Source organism: Phaseolus vulgaris, chromosome 2, assembly GCF_000499845.2.
Source record: "Phaseolus vulgaris cultivar G19833 chromosome 2, P. vulgaris v2.0, whole genome shotgun sequence".
Lineage (NCBI taxonomy): Eukaryota > Viridiplantae > Streptophyta > Magnoliopsida > Fabales > Fabaceae > Phaseolus > Phaseolus vulgaris.
This window is the reverse complement of record NC_023758.2, coordinates 45,965,423-45,985,672: the sequence shown is the minus strand read 5'-3', so window position 1 is coordinate 45,985,672 and position 20,250 is coordinate 45,965,423. Positions and strand designations below refer to the sequence as shown.

Sequence of the window (20,250 nt, the reverse complement as noted above, 5' to 3'; positions counted from 1 at the left end):
TAAAGTTAAAAAGCTTCATGAATGTTGTCATTCATGAACATAATAAAGTGCATGTTATTAGAATGGTCAAATTAAGAGGCATCTAACTCATAAGCACACTGAAAGGATATATCTATAGTGTTGTCATTGACTTATAATTTTTTTAATGAAGTTTAACTATTCATTTTTATAGTTGTACAAGTTTTATATTTTGATCTTTGTACTTTAAAATGCTACATTCAGGTCATTAACATACCATGTTAATCCTTGTTTTTTAAACATATTATTTTAAATTTGTTTTATCTCTATAAAAATTAAGAATAACATGTATAAAAATTTATAAAAAAAATATAGATTTGAAAAATAAAATTAATTGCATTATATCGGTCAAACCAATTATTTATCAAAAAATATAAAATGAATGAAGATTTATTTTTTTCACATTAATTTTGAATATAAAATTACAATATTATTTTTTTTTTGTGTTTGGGTCGGAGTTTTTTTTTATATATATATGTGGAACATTAAGTAAACAGTTTCACTCTTCCTTCTTGCATTTGATTCCACAGAGCTGCGCAGCAGCACACTCGCACAAATAACAAGAGACAAGCAAAGAGAGAAACAATGTCTTCCCCTAGCAAACGCCGAGACATGGACCTGATGAAACTGTGTGTTGTCTTTTTGAAATTTTTTATTTTTTATTTTTTAAATTTCAGAAGCTGTTTTTTTTTGCATAAATTTGTTGTCTTTTTTTTTTTTCCATTTGGGGTGTGTTGGATTGACATGGATCAGGTGGTCATCAGGATGATGAGTGATTACAAGGTGGAGATGATCAACGATGGCATGCAAGAGTTCTTTGTGGAATTCCGGGGACCTAAAGATAGTAAATTTTTGCATCCCTTTGTGCCATTATTTTACTTTTTTTTATTTTGTTTTTCAGAATTGAGATGATATTTTTCTCTTTGTCCAACTTTGTCTCCATTGAAATTGAAGTTATTCAATGTGAAGTGTTTAGATCAGTAGTCAATAGCTGAGACTAACCCTGAATTGAACTCGGCTGTTTTTTTTTCTAATGTTTGGCTATTTTCTTCAATGAGGATGAATTGCATTAGGATCTATGTCTAGTTAACTTCAAAGATGGAAATGGATGGTTGTTTTCTTTTTCTCTCTTTTTTTTTCACTTTTATAAGAATCGTGTGCAGGTCCCTATGAGGTTGGTGTGTGGAAGATAAAGGTGGAGCTACCTGATGCTTATCCCTATAAGTCTCCATCTATTGGCTTTGTCAACAAAATTTTCCATCCTAATGTTGATGAACTGTAAGTTGTTCTACTGCAGCCATAACTTCATTGAATCATAGTTTATATCTTATTTAAGCAGGGTCACTACACTCAATGGGAAGTCTATTTGTTGTTACACAAACACATTGCAAAACTCAGTAATTCATTTATACAGTTTCCTCTAATGCTTAGGTCTGGTGCTGTATGCTTAGATGTTATTAACCAGACTTGGAGTCCCATGTTTGGTAAGTAATGTTTAAAGAATTTGATTATATGCATACTTCCGCCTTGCTTTGTTACTGCCACTACTTAAAATTTGGTGATTTTTCTTATTTCCTTTCAGACCTTGTTAATGTGTTTGAGGTGTTTCTTCCTCAACTTCTTCTGTATCCCAATGCATCAGATCCATTGAATAGTGATGCTGCTGCCTTGATGATCCGAGATCATGCTACATATGAACAAAGGGTCAAAGGTGGTAATCCTTTCTATAAAAACTATAATATTTTTTTCATGTTTAGGTAATTCATGTTCATAGTAAGAGGGTTTCTTCATTATTGTTAACAATAGCAAAAGTCATCTTTTTTTTATCCAATTTCAATTGGAGTGAAGTGAGATATCATTAACTAGTTAATGGTTAATCAAAAGCTTTGAAGATTCAAGTTTATGCAAAAGGGTCAATATCATTTTGCCCAAACTGATATTGAGCACAAATCCCTTAGCACAACGCTTGTAAATGTTTTGTAATATCATTATTAAGTTCAACAATTGAAATCTCCAGTTTGTGCCAAAGGATTTGTTCGATTTAAAGCACTTCCCCAACATATTTAGAATATGTTCACACTTGTCAATGAGGATTCCCGCAGCCAATCACTTATCTTTAATATGCTAGTAGAAGCTTTCAGGTTGAAAGCTTTGGCATTATTCTTTCTTTTTGCTTCTAAGAAATTTGGACATCTCAACTTCATGACTTCTATACTGACATATAATTTAGTCACTAAAACATTCAGTTTTAGACACCTTGGCCTTTTATATGCAATATATTGGCCATTGAAAGAGGTCTTGTGGACTTGAATTACCTTCTTATAAGTTTTTTTTGTACTTATTTCAATCAGATTTACAGTTATGCTTTTCGAATAAAGCTCTCATTTAATATGAACTTAATAATAATAAGTGTTTAATTAAACTATTTAACCAAACTGTATCTTGTATCCGTCTTTCTTGCTTTTTTTATTTTTTTTATTTTGGATAAATAGAGCAAATTGCATTACCTGCTTGCATCCTATTCTGGTATTCCTTTTAGCATTGATCAATCCCACCCTATAATAATAAATAAGTGTACATTGAGTATGTAAAAGAATAGTTTTTGAATTCAGACACTCAAATGATAACATACACCTTGTGTTTTCATGGTATAATGTTTAATATTTTGCTTGTAACTGAGATAATATAAAGTATTTAACATACACAACCATTTTCAAGTTCTGAGTTTCTGATCAAAGCAAGTACTTTCCAATTCACTGTCATACAACTTCTATTATTGGTTGTGTCAATTGAATCATAGGTCCTAGATCTCTGGCCATGTTTGGTATAGCGATAAATAATTGTTTATTATCATAAAAGTTCTTAGAAAGATAACAGAAATGATGATTATTTCCTTAAAATATGCTTACTCACATATGTGAATACTTATGCATTGTAAGTCATGGTCACCGAAACCTAGATGTTACACTGTTTTTAGCTTAACACCTAGCTTCAAGTGAGACAGTAGTTTAAAGACTAACAAGAGAAACATCAGTTTAATATATTTACCATATCTCAATTTGTTGTTATATTCTAAGCAGGTGCTTTTGTTTATAATTTTTATTTTTTGAGCCAATGAACAGAATATTGTGAGAAATATGCCAAGCCAGAAGACATTGGAGCCGTAGAGGATCCAGATTCTAGCGAGGATGAGCTGAGTGAAGAAGATTCTTATGCCTCTAGTGATGATGCCATCGTTGGCCAACCTGATCCTTAGATTTTTACATATAATGCCTGTCCTATTTTGTTGTACATGATATCATATGATTTCATATTCAGTCCAAGAATAGGTTCAAGAGACAAGTTCTTAGGGTTGAAGGAAAACTTCACGCCTTTCTATCTGTTCCATGGTGTCTGTGTAAATTGATTTGTGAAGGTGTTTTAAGATATTTAGTATGTGGCTAGAAAATTCAATTTCTGAATGCGTATGAATTATTACTTCTCTCACCTAGATGAAATTGTGGGAAGATGCTTTTCCCATTTGTTGGTTATGTGAGATCTTGAGTTGTTCTTGTATGGGTTGAGAATTGTTCTCCTTATCTTCCTAAGTGCTCCTTATCACCCCAGCTCCACGGGAGATCTGGTCTTTGACAATGAAAATAAGATACCTGCAAAAGTTACTTTGATGTCTAAGTTAGTATTCAGTATTTAGTAATGTCTAAGTTAGTATTCAGTATTTAGTAAGTGAGGATAATAAATATTGTTCATCACATATTTTTTAAAATGAGTACATATTTATAGAATCGTAATGAGGTCTCCGTTGTGGGTCTGGATTAGGTCGACATCAATCAAAATACCATTATATACACTTAATTAGGTTAATTATATTGTAAGAAAGGTTGTTATCTAGATTTTTAGGGACTGATTCTGATCACATCATCGAAGAAGAGAAGGTTATTATCTAATTCTTGATTGATTCTGAGCACATCATCCAGGGATATTAGCTCATTAGCACCAATATCGCATGAACTTTGTTTCTTAATATTGAAGGTCTGCCAATGGAAATAGAGAGATAATGGATGTACATTGTAAGAGGTGTATGTATCTTTCAAAATATATCAATAGGTTTGATGAACGATAAATTCAAAATAGATTATTTTGTTTTTATTTTTTTTGAATACATGAGAGATTAAAGATAAAAGAAAAAAGAAATATAATAGGAATAACATAACGGATGCAGTAATATATTATTATGATCTTGTCATCGCAACTAACTATACATTTATGTTTTACTTTTGGATTATATGTATAAAATAATAAATTTTTATGTCTCCTTATTCCTCTCTTCAAGTCTCCTTCATGATATATTTTTATTTATAGGATTAGTTATGGGCCTTGCCATGATGAGTCGTATATCAGTTATTGACTGATATGCATCGTGATCCTTGATTAGGTATATAGGTATATTGAAACATTTATAGAATATTTATATTTATAACATCTTTCAGTTACTTAGTATTTAACTGATTTGTCAGATATATTTCTCGCATATCTCAGGACATGAATGTGACTCATTAAGTGTGTTATTGTAACCATCATTACTCTTATTTATTGTGTAACTTCATGTGTTCTTTGACTTAGTCGATCGATCACCAGGTCCAAAATTAGCTCGTCCGGTATCGACCGATACATTTTATAATTTTCATATTGTCTTATTTAACATTAACATTGTAATTTAAATAACTGTTTGTTAGTATTGTTGTTAGCACACTAAAAACCTCAATTTTAAATTTAAGAAACTAAAAAATTCACTTTAAATTTAAGAAACTAAAAAGGTTCACTTTAAATTTAAGAGAGTAAAATAAAATTTAACCCATATTTGATAGACTAAACCTATATTTTTTCTAAATAAATATATAAATTTAAGTTATTATTTTGATCACACGTGTCGTTTAGCAAAATAAAAAACCGAATGTAATGTTAGTAATAATGGACAAAAACATGTTCAAGAACTTAAAAAATATTTTTTTTTAATTTAAAACACTAAAAAAACATATTTCAGTAAATTTATAACCATATTAATTTTTACCTTCAATTGTTTTCGAGACAGGAAAAATAATGGTATTTTGATTAGATGCCATAATTTTTGTTCTATTTAAAAAACCCTTCAACCGGTATTTTCTATCTAAAGAGGATTATGAAATATAAAATAACTTTAAAATTGTGCAGTAAGAAATTTAGTGAAAACTTAGTAAAATTTAAGGATTTAAAGATGTAATTAATAATAGCGTTGAAAAAGAATCAAATTTCAAGATAGACAAAGTTTAATGTTTTGGTTAATGAATTATAGTGAAATGAAATTTAATTGATTCGATTAATAATTTTGAGTAAAAGCGAAAATGTGAGAGTTTTTAGGGGGAAATATACAAGTAAGACATCAAATTTCTTTAATAAGAAAAACATAATTAGCCAACAAAAAACTAAATAAACCAAAACCATACATAATTTAAATTAAAGGGAGAAAATGCAAGTCAACCATTTATAAATGAACTAATTATGAATTTAGTATATTATTTTTTTTAACATATTGTTTGATATTTTACTTAAATTAAAGAAGTAGTTCTTAAACAATTTTATTATTGGAGCAAGTTGGTTGCTCCAAATTTGAAATTCAGATAAACAGATATTAAGACAAATTCAGATAAACAGATATTAAGACAGGAAAGATTCTTGATAATATTTGCTTAATATCTTTTCTTTAAATTAGTTTTTAGGAAAATTCTCAATTTTAAAAAAAAAAGATCTTTTACATAAAAATAAAATATATTTATTATTTAGATTTAGAAAGTTAAGAATAAGATATTGTTTATATTTGAGATTTTGTTACATTTTTATGTATAAACCACAAACTCCTCTCTATTGTATATCTCTTGTATTTTCAAGATATATTTCCAGAACCCCAAAAAGTCATTCTTATGTGTAGGTGATAAAAAGTTAAATGTTGAGAAACTCCTTCAACTTGCAGAGGGTGCATATTGGTGCCTGAAGCTAAGACTTTTGCAACAAGATGATAATATAATTGTGTTCATTATTAACCAAGTGAAGAAGCAAACTAAACCTGTGAAGAAAAGCAGGTGAAGAAGGAGGAATACTTCTTAAATAAAATTGTATCTGGTATTAGACTTGTAAAATATGCTGTAGAAAGTTCCATGAAAGAGTATAAAGAAGTAGTTTTATTCTAAAAATCTAGTGTATGATTCTAGAGTTTCCTTACAAGATGCAGAATAAAGTTTATGCAGAAGCACGAATTTGGACATTTGCAATTAGTCTAGTGAGTTTGCTTAATGTTTCACGAGCAGATATGGTATCTGGATGATCTTCACCGCAAATTGAAGTCCTGATGAAAACAGCCTTCCTGATTAGATCATCCCCTGTGTCAAATTGTGCACCTCTTAGCATTAGCTTGCCCCTGGTCTCAAGCACAGTGGCTCTACACAAAGCCAACTCTTGCCAAAGACAAGGATTCAACTGGGCATTGGTTTGAATGGACCTCCAGCATAGTGATTTGTCAAACCACTTATCAACCGGGGTGACTAATGCTTGGTCTGCAGCTTCCAAGGCATTGGTGCAAAGGTGCAGAAGCTCTAGAGCAGCAGTGCATCTAGAGTAGGTAATGAAAGTGTGAATTGCAAGAGGCAGAACCACTTTTTTAACAAGATATAAGAGCTCTGAAACCTCGAGTTCAACAACCGCAGGATTATGACCAAATGCAAATACCAGAAAACATGCAGCCCATAAATGCTCTATGCTTTCAGATATTGACCCTTGATTGATAACAGCCTGAACCATTGCTTGTGCAGATCCGTTAACTTCTCTTTTCCTAGCATATAGTTTGATCATTTCATTGAAATGTATATGTCCTTGCTTTGTACTACTCCTTGCGATATTGAATCTTAGCAGCAGAGAATATGCTTCCAATTCTGATTTTTTGGTGTGTGAGGATGTGAACCCACATGTCAAGGATTGCAGTAATCTTCTCCAGAAACAAGTGCCCTTTTGCTTTTCTGGTATCTTCTGAGCAGCAAGTGCCAATAAGGAAACTGAAATTGCACAAGGTGCAAACCATCCGCTTACCAGTACCATTCTGGTTGCCAAGCTCCTTGCACCGTCTGCACGATCAAATATTGAGAAACAAACTTCAAGGAGTTGCAGGAGGAAAGTGTTCTGCCTGAATGAGTGAGCTTTTTTACCACTCCAAGACATGTCCTTCAAGGGCATTCTGTTTATGGTATCTAAGAGCCTGCTTGGGGTTATAGGTAACTCAGACAAAATTCCACTGACAATGGCAAGGCCCAAAGTCAACCTTCCAAGCTTCTCCTCAATGGTTCTAAGAGCATCAACCTCGGCAACTGGATACTCCTTGCCACTTCCTAGCATTAGAGACATGGCCTCAACTCCAGACAAGTATGAAAGCTTCAGAGGTTCCAAGTTCATGACACGAGGAAGGCACGTTGATATAATTACATGGGTCTCTCCACCAAAACGAGGGAGAAGATCCATCACAAGTTTGTGATCCCACCAATCCTTTTCGCTTGCTAAGTTATCAATAATCACAAGATATGGAATGTTTCTTATTAGCTCTTTGCGAATTCCAGAAACAGCTGCTTCTTCCTGCTCTTCAAATCCTTTTATCATAGTTTTCTCCAAACTATTCTCAACACTCGCATCAACTTCTAAAAAGGACCTGATGTTAAGATAGTTTTGCCTAATATACCTGCTCTCCCCTCCTATCCACAACACCATCTTGTATTTCTGGTGAAACCTGTAAGCAAACTCAAGAATAAGTTCTGTTTTACCAATTCCTGAATCTCCTGATATGCAGGCAATCCCTTTCCCATATAATATCCTCATTCCTTTTTTCCTCCTAGTATACTTTCCTCCTCGTTTCAGCCTTGACCGGTAGTGCCTTCGAGAAAAGTCAATGCTTTGCATTTCAATCTCTTTCTCTGACTCCTTCCATAGAACTGGTGTTTTTTCCTCCCTGCTTCCATTTCCCACATGCCTTTCCTCTAGCACATTACTCTTGCTGCGACAAATGGTCAAATTCCTTCTTTTGGGTCTGGCCTTAAGATCAATATAGTCTTGCCTTGAATCTCCAGTAACATCCCCAAAAAGCATAAACTCCAGTTGAGAAAGCTCTTTCTTCCTACCAATGAAGTTCTCATTCCGAGTGAAAGGTAACTCCTCTTCTTTCACTTTCTCCCTCCATTTTGTTAAATGCTCAGCTGCACTTCTTCTGCCTAACTTCATTGCTAACAACGTGACAGCCCTCAGTATGCAATCTCTCCAGTTTCCATCCTGAGCTTCCAACTTCCGCTCTTCAACACGTGAGAGGCCATGAACAGCATCTTTCCACTCCTGCTCCAACCCTCCATACAAAAGCCAAAGCTCCCCTCCATGTTTTTCCCACAGCTCACCCCTCTTCTCAATTATATCCCTCACGAGACAATCAGCTGGACTCAAATCAAAATATATAGGGACCAAGTTCTTCTTGCTAGAGAAAAATTGCAGTTCCTCAATTGTGTATGGATTCTTGAAAGACTTCCTTGTTATAATCACTATCCCAAATGAAGCCACGTCCATAGCTTTCTCTGCAATGCTTAGCTTGCAAGAGTTCCTATATCCTGCTCTATCTGATACAAAACAACTTATGCCTTGAATTTCTAACTCGACACGCAGCCAATTAGCAAATCTTATTAGAGGAGGTTTACGACCATGTAATCCTATATAGACATCACAACTCTTTAGTCTATAAGAAGAAAGTGATCTGGAACCTGGTGTTGCTGATATTCTTTTGTTTCTGGCTTTTTTACTTCTCTTATCTTTCGGTCCAGAATAACTATCATCATAGGGATGGAAGTGACCTGACACAGTGCAACTAGAGATGCCCACTGAGGAAGATATGCGGTCAAGGTTCTGTAAATCACCTGCATTACGGCCAGCTGGAGATGCATCCACCTCAGAGAAGGTGAATCCAACATTCATTAGAGACTTCGGTTCCGGAATCCCTGAATTGGTACTGGAGGCAGCAACATCTAGATTAATTCTGTCACTGGGAGCATCGGGTTGCAAAGACTCTGATAACTGACACGATGATGATCTTGGAGAGAAAAATGGTGACTGATTAGCTGAAAAAAAAGCTGAAGATGAGGATGACATGTTCCTTAAACTTGTTGTCAAGGGTCCTACTGTGGAGGAGCTCTCTTCTTGGATGTCCATCCTTCAAGTTACAGACGGTATGTGAATGTTTTCCAATTATGGAAGATACCATGTCCCATGCACACAAAATTTATTGGAAGATGCACTGTGAAGTTTCAGGAAAACGAATTCATCAGTCAGAAGATGCATTCCAAATTTCCAATCATTCAATGTTCCAATATTGCAGAAAGAAGCAAAACTGAATGCTCTGCACTGTATGCTTGGTACTATAAAGTATAAATTAGTAATATAAAAAAACAAAGTAAAGAAGGGGAGGGGGGAAGCCAGACAAAGTCTGAGTCTTTTAAGAAAAAGTTAACAGTGCCACCATCATCTAAGTTACACTTCTATAGATCTCAAAATTTCCAAAAAAGAAAAGAAAAAGATAAATTGGTCAAATCATAAACAGTAATTACCAGTGGTAGGAAGCATGATGGTCAACCTAAAAAGAATATTTACTTTACAAAAAATATTTTGACCTGAACAAACGTAGCACCAATTTGGGACACTTACTACTGTTGTTATACATACAATAGGATCCAAAATCAGAAAATGCAAAAACTTAACTCACTTGAAGAAAACTCATAATTCGTTGTTAAGTAATTCACCAACCAAATTTAAAAGCAAGAGAAGGAAGAATCATTGAGAAGAAAAAGAAAGTTAAAACACTATACAATCCAGAGCTACCAAAATAATTAATTGACAAAACTACAGTCATGTGGCTCAGATCTGAATACTTACTAGGCAGAGAAACTGAAACACCATGCCATACATCATTCACTGTTTTCCTTCCAAACCAACCAATCTCTTTCCTCTGCAAAGATCAAAGAACGATCCAAGCATTCAAATTTCCAAGCACTGTAGGAGTAGCAAGAAAAAACTCAAGCAAACTAGTTACGAAAATTAAGACAGACATCATTACAACCGAAGCCAAAAAAAACATATAGCTGAGTTATTGGTAATGAGTGAGGAGAGAAACAAATATGGTGTCAGACTCAGACACCCATTTCGGAAAGTGAAGAAAAGGAGATAAAATGAAAGAAATGAAAGCAAAAAGCGCCAACCTTTACAACAGGTGTTGATGGGTGCAGAAACTGTAGCTAAGTCCTTACAAGGAGTGTTATCTTTGGATGTGGGTTGTGTGACAGTAGTTTGACTTGTGAATCTTTGGCTACGGTAGCGTTTTTATTGTGCCTGCAAGGTTCAGAATGGAGTGTCAAGAGTGAAGAACGCTATGGATCTGACTTGGGTGTGGTGGAATCGAAGTAGGCTCCACGCCCATTTATACAACTGTTAAATCTTGCAGATGGCCACTATGATTTCGGCATTTGGATTCGCATTTTTTAAGCTCTTCTTGTTGGCTTTGGTTTGGTCTTTTTTTGTGTTTTTCGGTGGATGCTTTTGAAGTTAGTTTTGATTAAGATAGTCCAGAACAAACTTGGTCTTTTGTACCTTGTTGGGTGTTTGTGACGTGTTGCAGTTCTAACTTGAGGAATCGTTTAATTGTTGATTCTTAAATCGTTGTTCAGAGCAATGAGAATGGAAAGTATCATAAGTTAATCATAAATTTTACCTCTGTGTTGTGAAATTTGTGACAGAGACTGAAGTTACACTCTTCTCTCAGTCATCTTTTTTTGAATTGAAGTTCTCATCTGCTTATGAGAGCATTTCAGAAATAAACAATACATTGTATATGTGTGTGTGGATTATGAAATCTGTGACTCCAATGTTATAGTTACATAATTTCTTTCGTAATCTTGTCTATAATCTTGAAATAATAGTTACTCAAATTTTATAGTTTAACACGCATAAAAATGAAAACCAGCGGCGAAAAATATTAAAATATAGTTGAGGAATCTGCTTTATAAAAGAAATGTTAATAATACACTTTTTTCATTATGTTTTTAATTATTAAATAAAACATAGTATTAATTTTTAAGAAAATAGCTCACCTTTTATGTTGTTTGGAATTCCTAGGCACGTACTAATGTAGAGAATACGTGCAAACGAATAACTAAATGAGATATAAGACCTGGTAAATTAGACACTACAAGTGTGTTTTTTTTTATAAGTAATTTTGCTCGAATTAAATAGAACAATTCTAAATGATAAAATTATTATTCTAAAATCGCGTATTAAACATTTAAAAGTTAAAATTATTAATTAAGCTAAAATATACGTGGTTAGTGGTATAAAAAACTGTTTTGAAATGACAAAAAGAAAGAGTGTATCTTATTCTTTACTCAAAAACATTGTTCATTTGCCACCTTTTTTATTTTTAGAAAATACAAAACTTGTTTTGGAGATTACATGTACTTTTTGCTGGCTTTTCTTTCTTTCTTTCCAAAATCACCATCATATATTTAAGACTAATTTGAATAAATAAATTAGTTAGAAGCTTATTTAATTAATGTTTATTGTATAAGTATTTATGTTTGAATTCAAGATTTAGATTAATTTTTTTATAAATTATAAGTCATCTATATTAAGTTGTTGATGATAGAACTAGGATATTTTGATATTCGAGTTGTAAAGAATATTTATTAACTTATATTTAAGAAAGATGAAAGTGATTAGTTATGCGCTTTAATTGTTTACTGCGTGTATTTAAAGTACGTCATTTTATAAATCAAATTATATAACGTTCTCTAATTCCATATCAATCTTCACTAAGTAAAACTGAATGGTCACTGGTTCTATTTAATTTTCATTAAATGTATCATTTATTTTTTTCACTGATGATGATTCACTCTTTTTTTTAGTTTCTTAAAATGATATTAATTTAATAAGATCGCATTATTTTTTAATTCTTCAAGGAGATATCATTCTCTCGGTTCAATGATATATTATTACTTCTTCCAGACTTGAATATCATAGTCAGGATCTCTCAAAAAAAAAAAATACATAATATCAAGATAAAATATCATTATTTATTAATAATTTATGAAAGTTTCACTAAAAATAAATAATTACGTAACAACTAATTTAGATAAAAAAAAATAATTAATCCTTATATACTAAGTTCATTATTTATAAATTAAAAAATTATTAATATATAAATTAATTTTTATTTATAAAACAATTCTTAGATTAGTATAATATTATTTACTAAGATTTTAATTACTAACTATTTTAAATTATAAATTAATCAATAAATTTAAATTAGCAGTTAAAACTTTAATAATATATACTAATTTAAAAATTAGTTTATATATTTTATTAATAATAAAAATTACTTTAAATATTAAAAATTTATTTTATAAAATAATATATAACTTAATTAATATAATAATTAATTATATTTTAAATTAGTTACTCTTTAACCACCTTTTTTAGTATTTTTTTAAAAAAAATTCTAAAATTTATTTGAACTTGTACATAAATAATTTTGGTTTATATGAAAAAAAATATTTTTCTTTTATTAATAACTAATTATTGATAAATATATTTAAATAAAGTCATGCCAGAAATTATTTCTTAAATTGCTGAAAACATTAAAAAAAATTAAGATGGGTAAGAGAACAGGTTTAATCCATTTAAGGCCTGACATACTTTAAATATATTGATCAAGTGCCATATGTAAAATAAGTAGCTTTTTTAAATTTCATATTTGGTTTAAATTTCATTACTACAACAAATAATCTTTAATCAAATTTTACTTTATTTTCTTATCAAAGTCATATTAGTGTTATCAAATGTTAGTGAGTTAAAGTCTCAAAACATTGGTGCATGAAAAAACTGTCAAAAATTAATTCTCTCGTGTATTTAATGGTGGAACCTTTCCTATAATTATTCTTTTTATGTCTATGGTCCTTTTCAACAGAAAAATAACTTATTTCATTAAATAAAAGTGCACGCGTTTAATTGCTTGAAAATATAAAATGCATTTAATAAATTAGGAAGATGTGTAAAATAATTTAGAATTGTCCTATTAAAGATACAGAACTTATAAAATACTGTGCAGTTAAAAAATCAATTAATAACTTCATTTATTTTCTCCCTTTCAATATATATAAACTAGTTTTTAAAGCAACATGACATTATATTTTAAAGATAATTGATCTAAAAATGAATATGCATAATTAATTAGTATTAAATATGAAGAGGAAAGAAAATAATGTTGAAGAATATGGAATTTAAAAATGTCCCAATCGATCCAAAACGACAGTGTGGTATTGACTTACAGAAAAATTGATTAGGGCATTTCAACATCACTCCAAAACGCTCTTTTTAAGGGATGGCGATGGGAAGCATATGCCCCCATGTGAGACCATTAACAAACCTTTGTCGTTTTAATGGCTCCCATTCAGCACATTCTGCTAAGAAAGAGACAAAAACAGTTTGAATTTTAGGGCACTCCAAAAGACTGTGTCCCCACAATCTTTTATGTGTGCCAGAGGGGAAGGGCACCAATTCATCATTAATGGGCCCAACACACTCAAATCATACCATTATTTTCAAACCAAATCATCCTCTTCACAACATCAAAGCCCAACCAAATTATCCTCATTGCTTTCAAATATTCAAACCAACATAAAATAATATAATAAATTATATTATATAATAAATTTGAGTTTTTAAAAAATTAATATATATATCTTTAAATTGTTTTATAATCGTGTTAAAATTGTTAGAAGTTCAACAAATATTTTTTGAATTGGAGACATCACTGGTACCTGTTCTACAAGTGTCGTACAAGTATCGATGTCCGATTCATGTGTTAATATACCATTTAATAGGTGTGTTTGAGTCTCACTTATACATTTCCTAAAATAATGTTATAGTTTGTTGTTTCAATCTGTATTTAAATAAAATTAAAATAATTGAAGAATAATTAAAAACAAAATTGCAATTTCTTAAAATAATTGTTTTGGTTTAGGTTTAGCACTTATTCTTCAACCTCTTGATTTTGACATATGTATCGTTCTCCCATAAATGCTAAAACCTTGAAGCCATCATAAACATATGGGTGCATTTTAAACTCAATCCACCTATTACCAAGAAAATTAAATGCTTTAAAAGCAACGTATATTTAGTTTTAATTTTCATTCTTTTGTTTTTAAATTTGAATATTAAGTGATTACGCGTGCGTTTTGTTTTAAACACTCTTATTTAATTTGAAAATGTAACTTCTTCAAAAATAGGTACGAAAAGATTTACAAATAAAAATAAATAAATCTTTTCAAATATAAATATTTGAACATTTTTTCTACATATTTCATTATGATTTTGTTATTGTAATATCATAGGTTTCATGGCATAATATATTATCAGTTCAAAATATAATATAACAAAAACACATATTTTAGGCTATCTAAAATTGATTAAGGTACAAAAATGAACGATATTATTAAAAGTACTCTATTTAGTAATATTTGTTTTTTATTTTATTATTTTAATATTATTCACATGTGTCTTATTATTAAGTGTTTGTCTTATTATCAAGTGTTTGATTTATATTGACAATTTAATCTTATATAAAAACTTTTAAAAATAGACATTATTCTTTTAGTATAATCTCAATGATTGAACAACAAATTATTAGAGGAAGAGAATAGTTTATCAATCATAATTTTAAGTATGAAACTTTATATTTAACTAAATAAAATAAATAAATTTATATTTATTTTAAAAGTATTAAAAAAAAAAAAAATAGGTTTACAAACTGTTCCGTCTAATCTCTAACTACAATTTAATGTACAATAATAAAATACACAACACTGATTATTAATTAAACATATAGATTTATTTAAATTTTTTAATCTAAGTATTAATTCATGTGATTAAATTAATTTAATTAAAAAGCAAACCAGATTTATTTTATGAATGAAAAAGATGTTTTTATTTTTTTATGTGCTAATGCATTTAATTTTAAAGTTTGTAAGGACCAACCAATATAATTTTATTTTTTGTTTTGTGACACTCTTATTTATTTATATATATATATATAATATTGTTGTGATGAGATTTATTAACTTTTTAATCGGGAAAGTGAATTATAATTTATCATAAATAATATTCAAAATTGTGTTCTATAGATCATTCATAAATACTTTATAAGTTCTTATTTTTTTCTCTATTTTTTTTTTCCATGTCAAGCTTCATATGTTTAATTACATGATAAGTCACTGTTAATCAACTTATCAATGGAAGTGCATTTCTTAGGTTAAGCATCATACGTAAACATGTCTTTTTTTTTAAACAATTTATTCAAAATATATATATATATATATATATATATATTTTAAGATTAAAACGACCTCTACAAAACATTTCAGCATGTTGTTTTTTAATGTCTCTCTTTATCTTATTAAAATCTTAATATGAATTTAAGGGGAAAAAATCATTTGTCATAGGACTCTCAACTTTTTTAGGATTTCATTGTTTAATCATTACTTAAATTGTCTCATTATAATTATAAATATAAATATATATATATATATTATAAATAAATTTGTACGAAACTTTTTCATAAGTTTATTCTAGAAAGATAAAAAAAATTTGCATGTTATAGATCTATTATGCTGTAGATGCAGTTGTATGTTTATTTTGTTAACTGATTGACTGTGATGGTAATGAATTCAATAAAATAGTGATTAAAATGAAAGGATATAGGATATAGTAGTTTTTTTTGTTCTTATCTGAGTTTGTGTTAAACATATATACATTATGATAAAACTAAATCACTGTTGACATTTTTGGCTGAGACTCAAAAACCCAATCTTATTTTAAAGAAAAATAAGTATTACCCCATCAAGAGACGCCTATTAATATAAGTTATTTTATATTCCAAAAATTTTAAAATTAAAATAAAATTATGTTAATTTTTTATTAAATAACTTTGATTAATTCTTTAAGCAATCGTTTTAAAATTTGTTAATTATATATTTGAGAGTTTTTTTTTAGTAATTGTTTTGATTTATTTTTATTTCTTTATCACCTCGGAAAGAAAACTGTAATTATTTTTCCAATATAATCTATAGCTCTGTTATATGCACTCCCACGGATTTTATTTTTTTTCCCTTTTGGGTTTTTCTTCTTCTTTTTTCAAATATTGGGCTATTATGATGCAAATTGTTGGGTTTTTACTTCCTATACCCCTTAATTGATACATGTACTCCCGTAAGTTATGCAAAAGTAGAGAAATGCCCTTATGGATTTTATACTTCAACCCTGCATTTTATATTGAACAATATCTTTAAACCCTTATTCTACCTCTTTTGTTGTGTATTTGCATTGTTATAGAAAAACATCATTCTCTATCATAAAGTTTGTTATCGGTGTTTTAAGTAACTTTCTTTTTTAACTTTTTAAAATGAGTATCTAAAAAATCTATTAAATTAGGCATTTTGGAAAAAGGGAGGAAAGGGTCACAACGAGGTGTTAAGGAATAAACATCCTGAAAGATCCATTTTGGAAAGCTATTTCAAAATCACCATTATATAATCATTTTTAACGACATTTTCAAAATGTTATTCCAAAAATGTATTTATTGGAGATCCCACCTCGACTAGAGATTATAGTCTTTCATTGTATATAAGTGGGTGCAAACCTCAACCCTATGAGCCGGTTTTATGAGGTTGAGTTAGGCTTAAAGTCCACTTCGTAATATGATATCAGAGCCATTTCGAGCATATTCTAGCGAGTGTTTGTGTTGGGTCTATCGTACCACTCGCTATCGGGTCGCTATCGGACCACCCAAAATATATAGTCCTACGCACGAGTTGGCAGTCTCGGCGTGAAGGGGGTTTTATGGGGTTGAGTTAGGCTTAAAGTCCACTTCGTAATAGTATTATGAATTAATCATTCTGATACACCTTTTTTTATAATAGATTACCAAAATTTTAAGATAAGTATTTTCTATTAAATATTTATTTATTTATTTATTTATAATTAGTCGTGGTTAAAATTTGAAAAAATTATTCTCAACATGATTGGATATGACGAAGAGAAAGGGGTCCTTGGAAATTACTATATAAAGAAAAACATTGAAAGGAGCCTCATGTGGTGGAAGATGATGACTATGTAGATCCACTTAATATATTATTATTATTATTATTTACTTTGACAACTGCGAGATAGAGAAATAAACAATTATGTCATATACATTAGGTTATGTATGTTATGCAATTTAAATGCTAATACATTATTTACTGACAATTGTAGAATCATGATGTGAAAGTTGGTGTCCTGTGATAGGAAAACAAGTTAGGACTTTCAATGAATAAATATAAGTTGTGATTGAGTTACAAAGGTGGGAGATCTTGTTCAGGTTAGCTACTAAACAAATAATTATAGTGTGTATTTGTTGAGAGGTAACACTAATACAAGTTATTTTCATTTATCTATAGATAAGATTATCATTACACTTTACGGTCTGTATAGTTTAATATAACTTACATTGAATAATCAATGCATCTAAGAAACAACATACTATCGTCTACATGTTAACCTCATGATATCACATGTAGAAGTCTTCATCCATATTAATCCATATTAACTATGGAAATTGAAAAATTAGATGCCAAAATAAATACTATTGAAAAATTTAGATGTCAAAATAAACACTAAGACAAAAACTTTTATAGGACTGAAAATTTAGATGCCAAAATAAACACTAAAACGAAAACTTTTATAGAACTAAAAATTTATTTTACTTAATGATCAATTCAAAATAGTAAATGTAGATTATAAAAACCATATTCCAAAATGTAGAATTACTGTTTCAGAATACGTATTCCACAATATAAAATTACTATTAATTTTTTTTCCATAATTTAAAATTACTGTTATGGAATATGATTTCGAGAATGTATGTTTAGTAATTCGAAATGTGCTTTCTAGAATGTTAATTTACTATTCTAGATTGACATTTCCATAATAAGTTGTTAACATTGACTTATGGGGTTATAGAAAGTTTATGAATTTTCTAGTCTATGGAATGAACTTACCACAATATACAATAATTATTTTCGAATATAACAATCCAAAATATATATATTTCTACCAACAATATTCCAAAATATGATTCCGTAATTTAATAACCACAAATTCTGAAAGCAACAATTCAGATATCAATGCTTATTAACAAAAACACGTTCTGGATTACTCTTGTGGGAGACTCTGAATTCCAATAACCCAATATTTACAATTAAAATGAAACTAAGCAAAAAAAAAATATTATCCTTCCTTACCTCCCAAACCTACCTTGAGCTAAACTTCTTTAAGGACAAAATCTGCAGCAGAGCAACATTGTGAAAAAGGAGAAGATAGTTAGAAATAAAAGGTCAAAGGATAAAACAGGTATTTCATTTCTGAGAGTGCAGCTAGCAAATAATGAGATGCAGGAAGCAAAAAACGAATTGTTGTACCTTAATGGATTAGCTTTATACTGTTGAATACTGGTCTTTTTAAGCCCAATAATTGATTCATTTATTCAGTTTGTACAAAAAATTATATGGCAGTTTCTTCGTGCACCCCCACAATATTCTTCCTATGCACAGATACTGCATTACTCTCTCAATGGAGACGATACTCCATCTCTTGGCACAATAATGCGTTTCTCTCTTGGTGGTATTTCTGGTAATTTGGTGGTGGTTCGATGGTTTCTCTATCTTTTCAAAAATGAAGGTAAGTATTTTTTTTTTCAGATATATAATTCAATTTTATTGTGGATTTTCGTTTCCATAGTATATATGTTGTGATTCCAGATAGTACAAGTCTGCTAGGTTTACAGAACAAAGAATTCACATTGATGCATTCATAAATCTTTCGGATTGGTGAGTCTAGTAATCTTTTAGATTTGCGAATCTATAGTATGTTTCTGAATTTCATAATCCATAATGAAAAAAGTTTTACAAATCCGTAATTAAAAAAATGCAGACATTTTCAAATAAAAGGTTTCAGAATTTTAAAAATTGTAGGGGTTTAGTAAAAAAATGAAGGGTGCAGGAAGAAACTTTCAAATTATATTTGCAATACTATTCAAATCCGCTGTGTTAATAAAGCTTATTAATGGACCACAAAAAAAAATAATACTAAATGCGTGTGCACACATATTATTTATTATATTTAATAATTTAAAGATATTTTCATTAATGTAGAAACAAACAAATACAAGATAACGTTATTATCCTAACAAAAACAAATAGTACGATACTGGACTCAAAATCAAATAAAAATAAACTTTTTGGTTAGATAAATGAAATAAAAACATTACTTTTGGTTACAAATGTGCACTATTTTTTTCTATGAAATTATAAGATTATTTTTTAAATTTATATAATTTTGTATTACAATTTAATAATGTTTTTACAAAATATTAATTTTTATTTTTGAATTTCCATATTAAAAAAAGCGCAACAAAACAACATGTTCACAAGACTAAATAGTATTTTAGTAAGTATATTGCATATAAAATGATAATAAGACAAGTGATTTCGAAATTTAACACATCTCATGTGAAATTCTGTATTTATGAATGAAATTCAGTTTTAACATTGCTTCTCCTTAATTATTTTCAATTTAAGAGAAAAACAAAGACTGTTAAGAATTATTTTACAAGTAAGAAAGGTGACATTAACTTAATAAAGTAAATAAATCAATAATTTACTTCTCCTTAATCCTTATCACACAGAGTATATATTCTAATTACACCTTTGATAGGAATAGATCTTCAATTAATAATTAATTAAATTAGAATAAAAATAATAAATAATTAATTGATATCTTTGGTTCTCTATTTATTCGTGTTCCATCCATTTTGTTTCTTCGTTGTTCACTGCACTCTCATCGCAGAACCCAGGTGGTGAGGTGAAGCTCAAACATAATCATTTCTGCAATTGAGCATGATTTATTTATTTATTTATTTTTATTTACACACAATATTTTGTATCAGTTTTATCCAATCCCTTTCAGTGGTTTCTTTTATTTTATTTGTGAATTTTGATGTCCATAATTCAAAATTACCCCTTCTTATCCCCATCTGTTTATAAG

The 20,250-nt window shown here is 29.6% G+C and overlaps 2 protein-coding genes across 3 annotated transcripts; one reads left to right on the top strand and one right to left on the bottom strand.

Moving 5' to 3' along the window:
* The first annotated feature begins 513 nt into the window (after nt 1-513).
* LOC137812654 (ubiquitin-conjugating enzyme E2-23 kDa-like) lies at nt 514-3,548 on the top strand. The gene is made up of 6 exons (XM_068614785.1): nt 514-647; nt 783-862; nt 1,182-1,296; nt 1,450-1,502; nt 1,601-1,729; nt 3,141-3,548. Exons 1-6 carry the CDS (start codon nt 604-606, stop codon nt 3,272-3,274), a joined length of 555 nt encoding a protein of 184 aa, XP_068470886.1. The 5' UTR covers nt 514-603; the 3' UTR covers nt 3,275-3,548.
* Nucleotides 3,549-6,207: 2,659 nt separating this feature from the next.
* Nucleotides 6,208-10,785, bottom strand: LOC137812653 (uncharacterized). Of its 2 annotated transcripts, none has more exons than XM_068614783.1 (3): nt 10,320-10,785; nt 9,997-10,069; nt 6,208-9,361 (listed from the first exon to the last, which is right to left on the bottom strand). In XM_068614783.1, exon 3 carries the CDS (start codon nt 9,274-9,276, stop codon nt 6,289-6,291), a length of 2,988 nt encoding a protein of 995 aa, XP_068470884.1. In that variant the 5' UTR covers nt 9,277-9,361; nt 9,997-10,069; nt 10,320-10,785; the 3' UTR covers nt 6,208-6,288. The 2 variants fall into 2 exon arrangements, with proteins under 2 accessions (XP_068470884.1, XP_068470885.1); XM_068614784.1 differs by having other exon boundaries at nt 9,997-10,113; nt 10,320-10,721.
* Between the last annotated feature and the right edge of the window lie 9,465 nt (nt 10,786-20,250).

Coding starts and splice junctions, on each gene's coding strand:
- LOC137812654 (XM_068614785.1), top strand. CDS start 604: ATGTCTTCCCCTAGCAAACGCCGAGACATGGACCTGATGAAACT. Junction 648..782: donor GACATGGACCTGATGAAACT/GTGTGTTGTCTT, acceptor GGTGGTCATCAG/GATGATGAGTGATTACAAGG. Junction 1,730..3,140: donor ATATGAACAAAGGGTCAAAG/GTGGTAATCCTT, acceptor GCCAATGAACAG/AATATTGTGAGAAATATGCC.
- LOC137812653 (XM_068614783.1), bottom strand. CDS start 9,276: ATGGACATCCAAGAAGAGAGCTCCTCCACAGTAGGACCCTTGACAACA.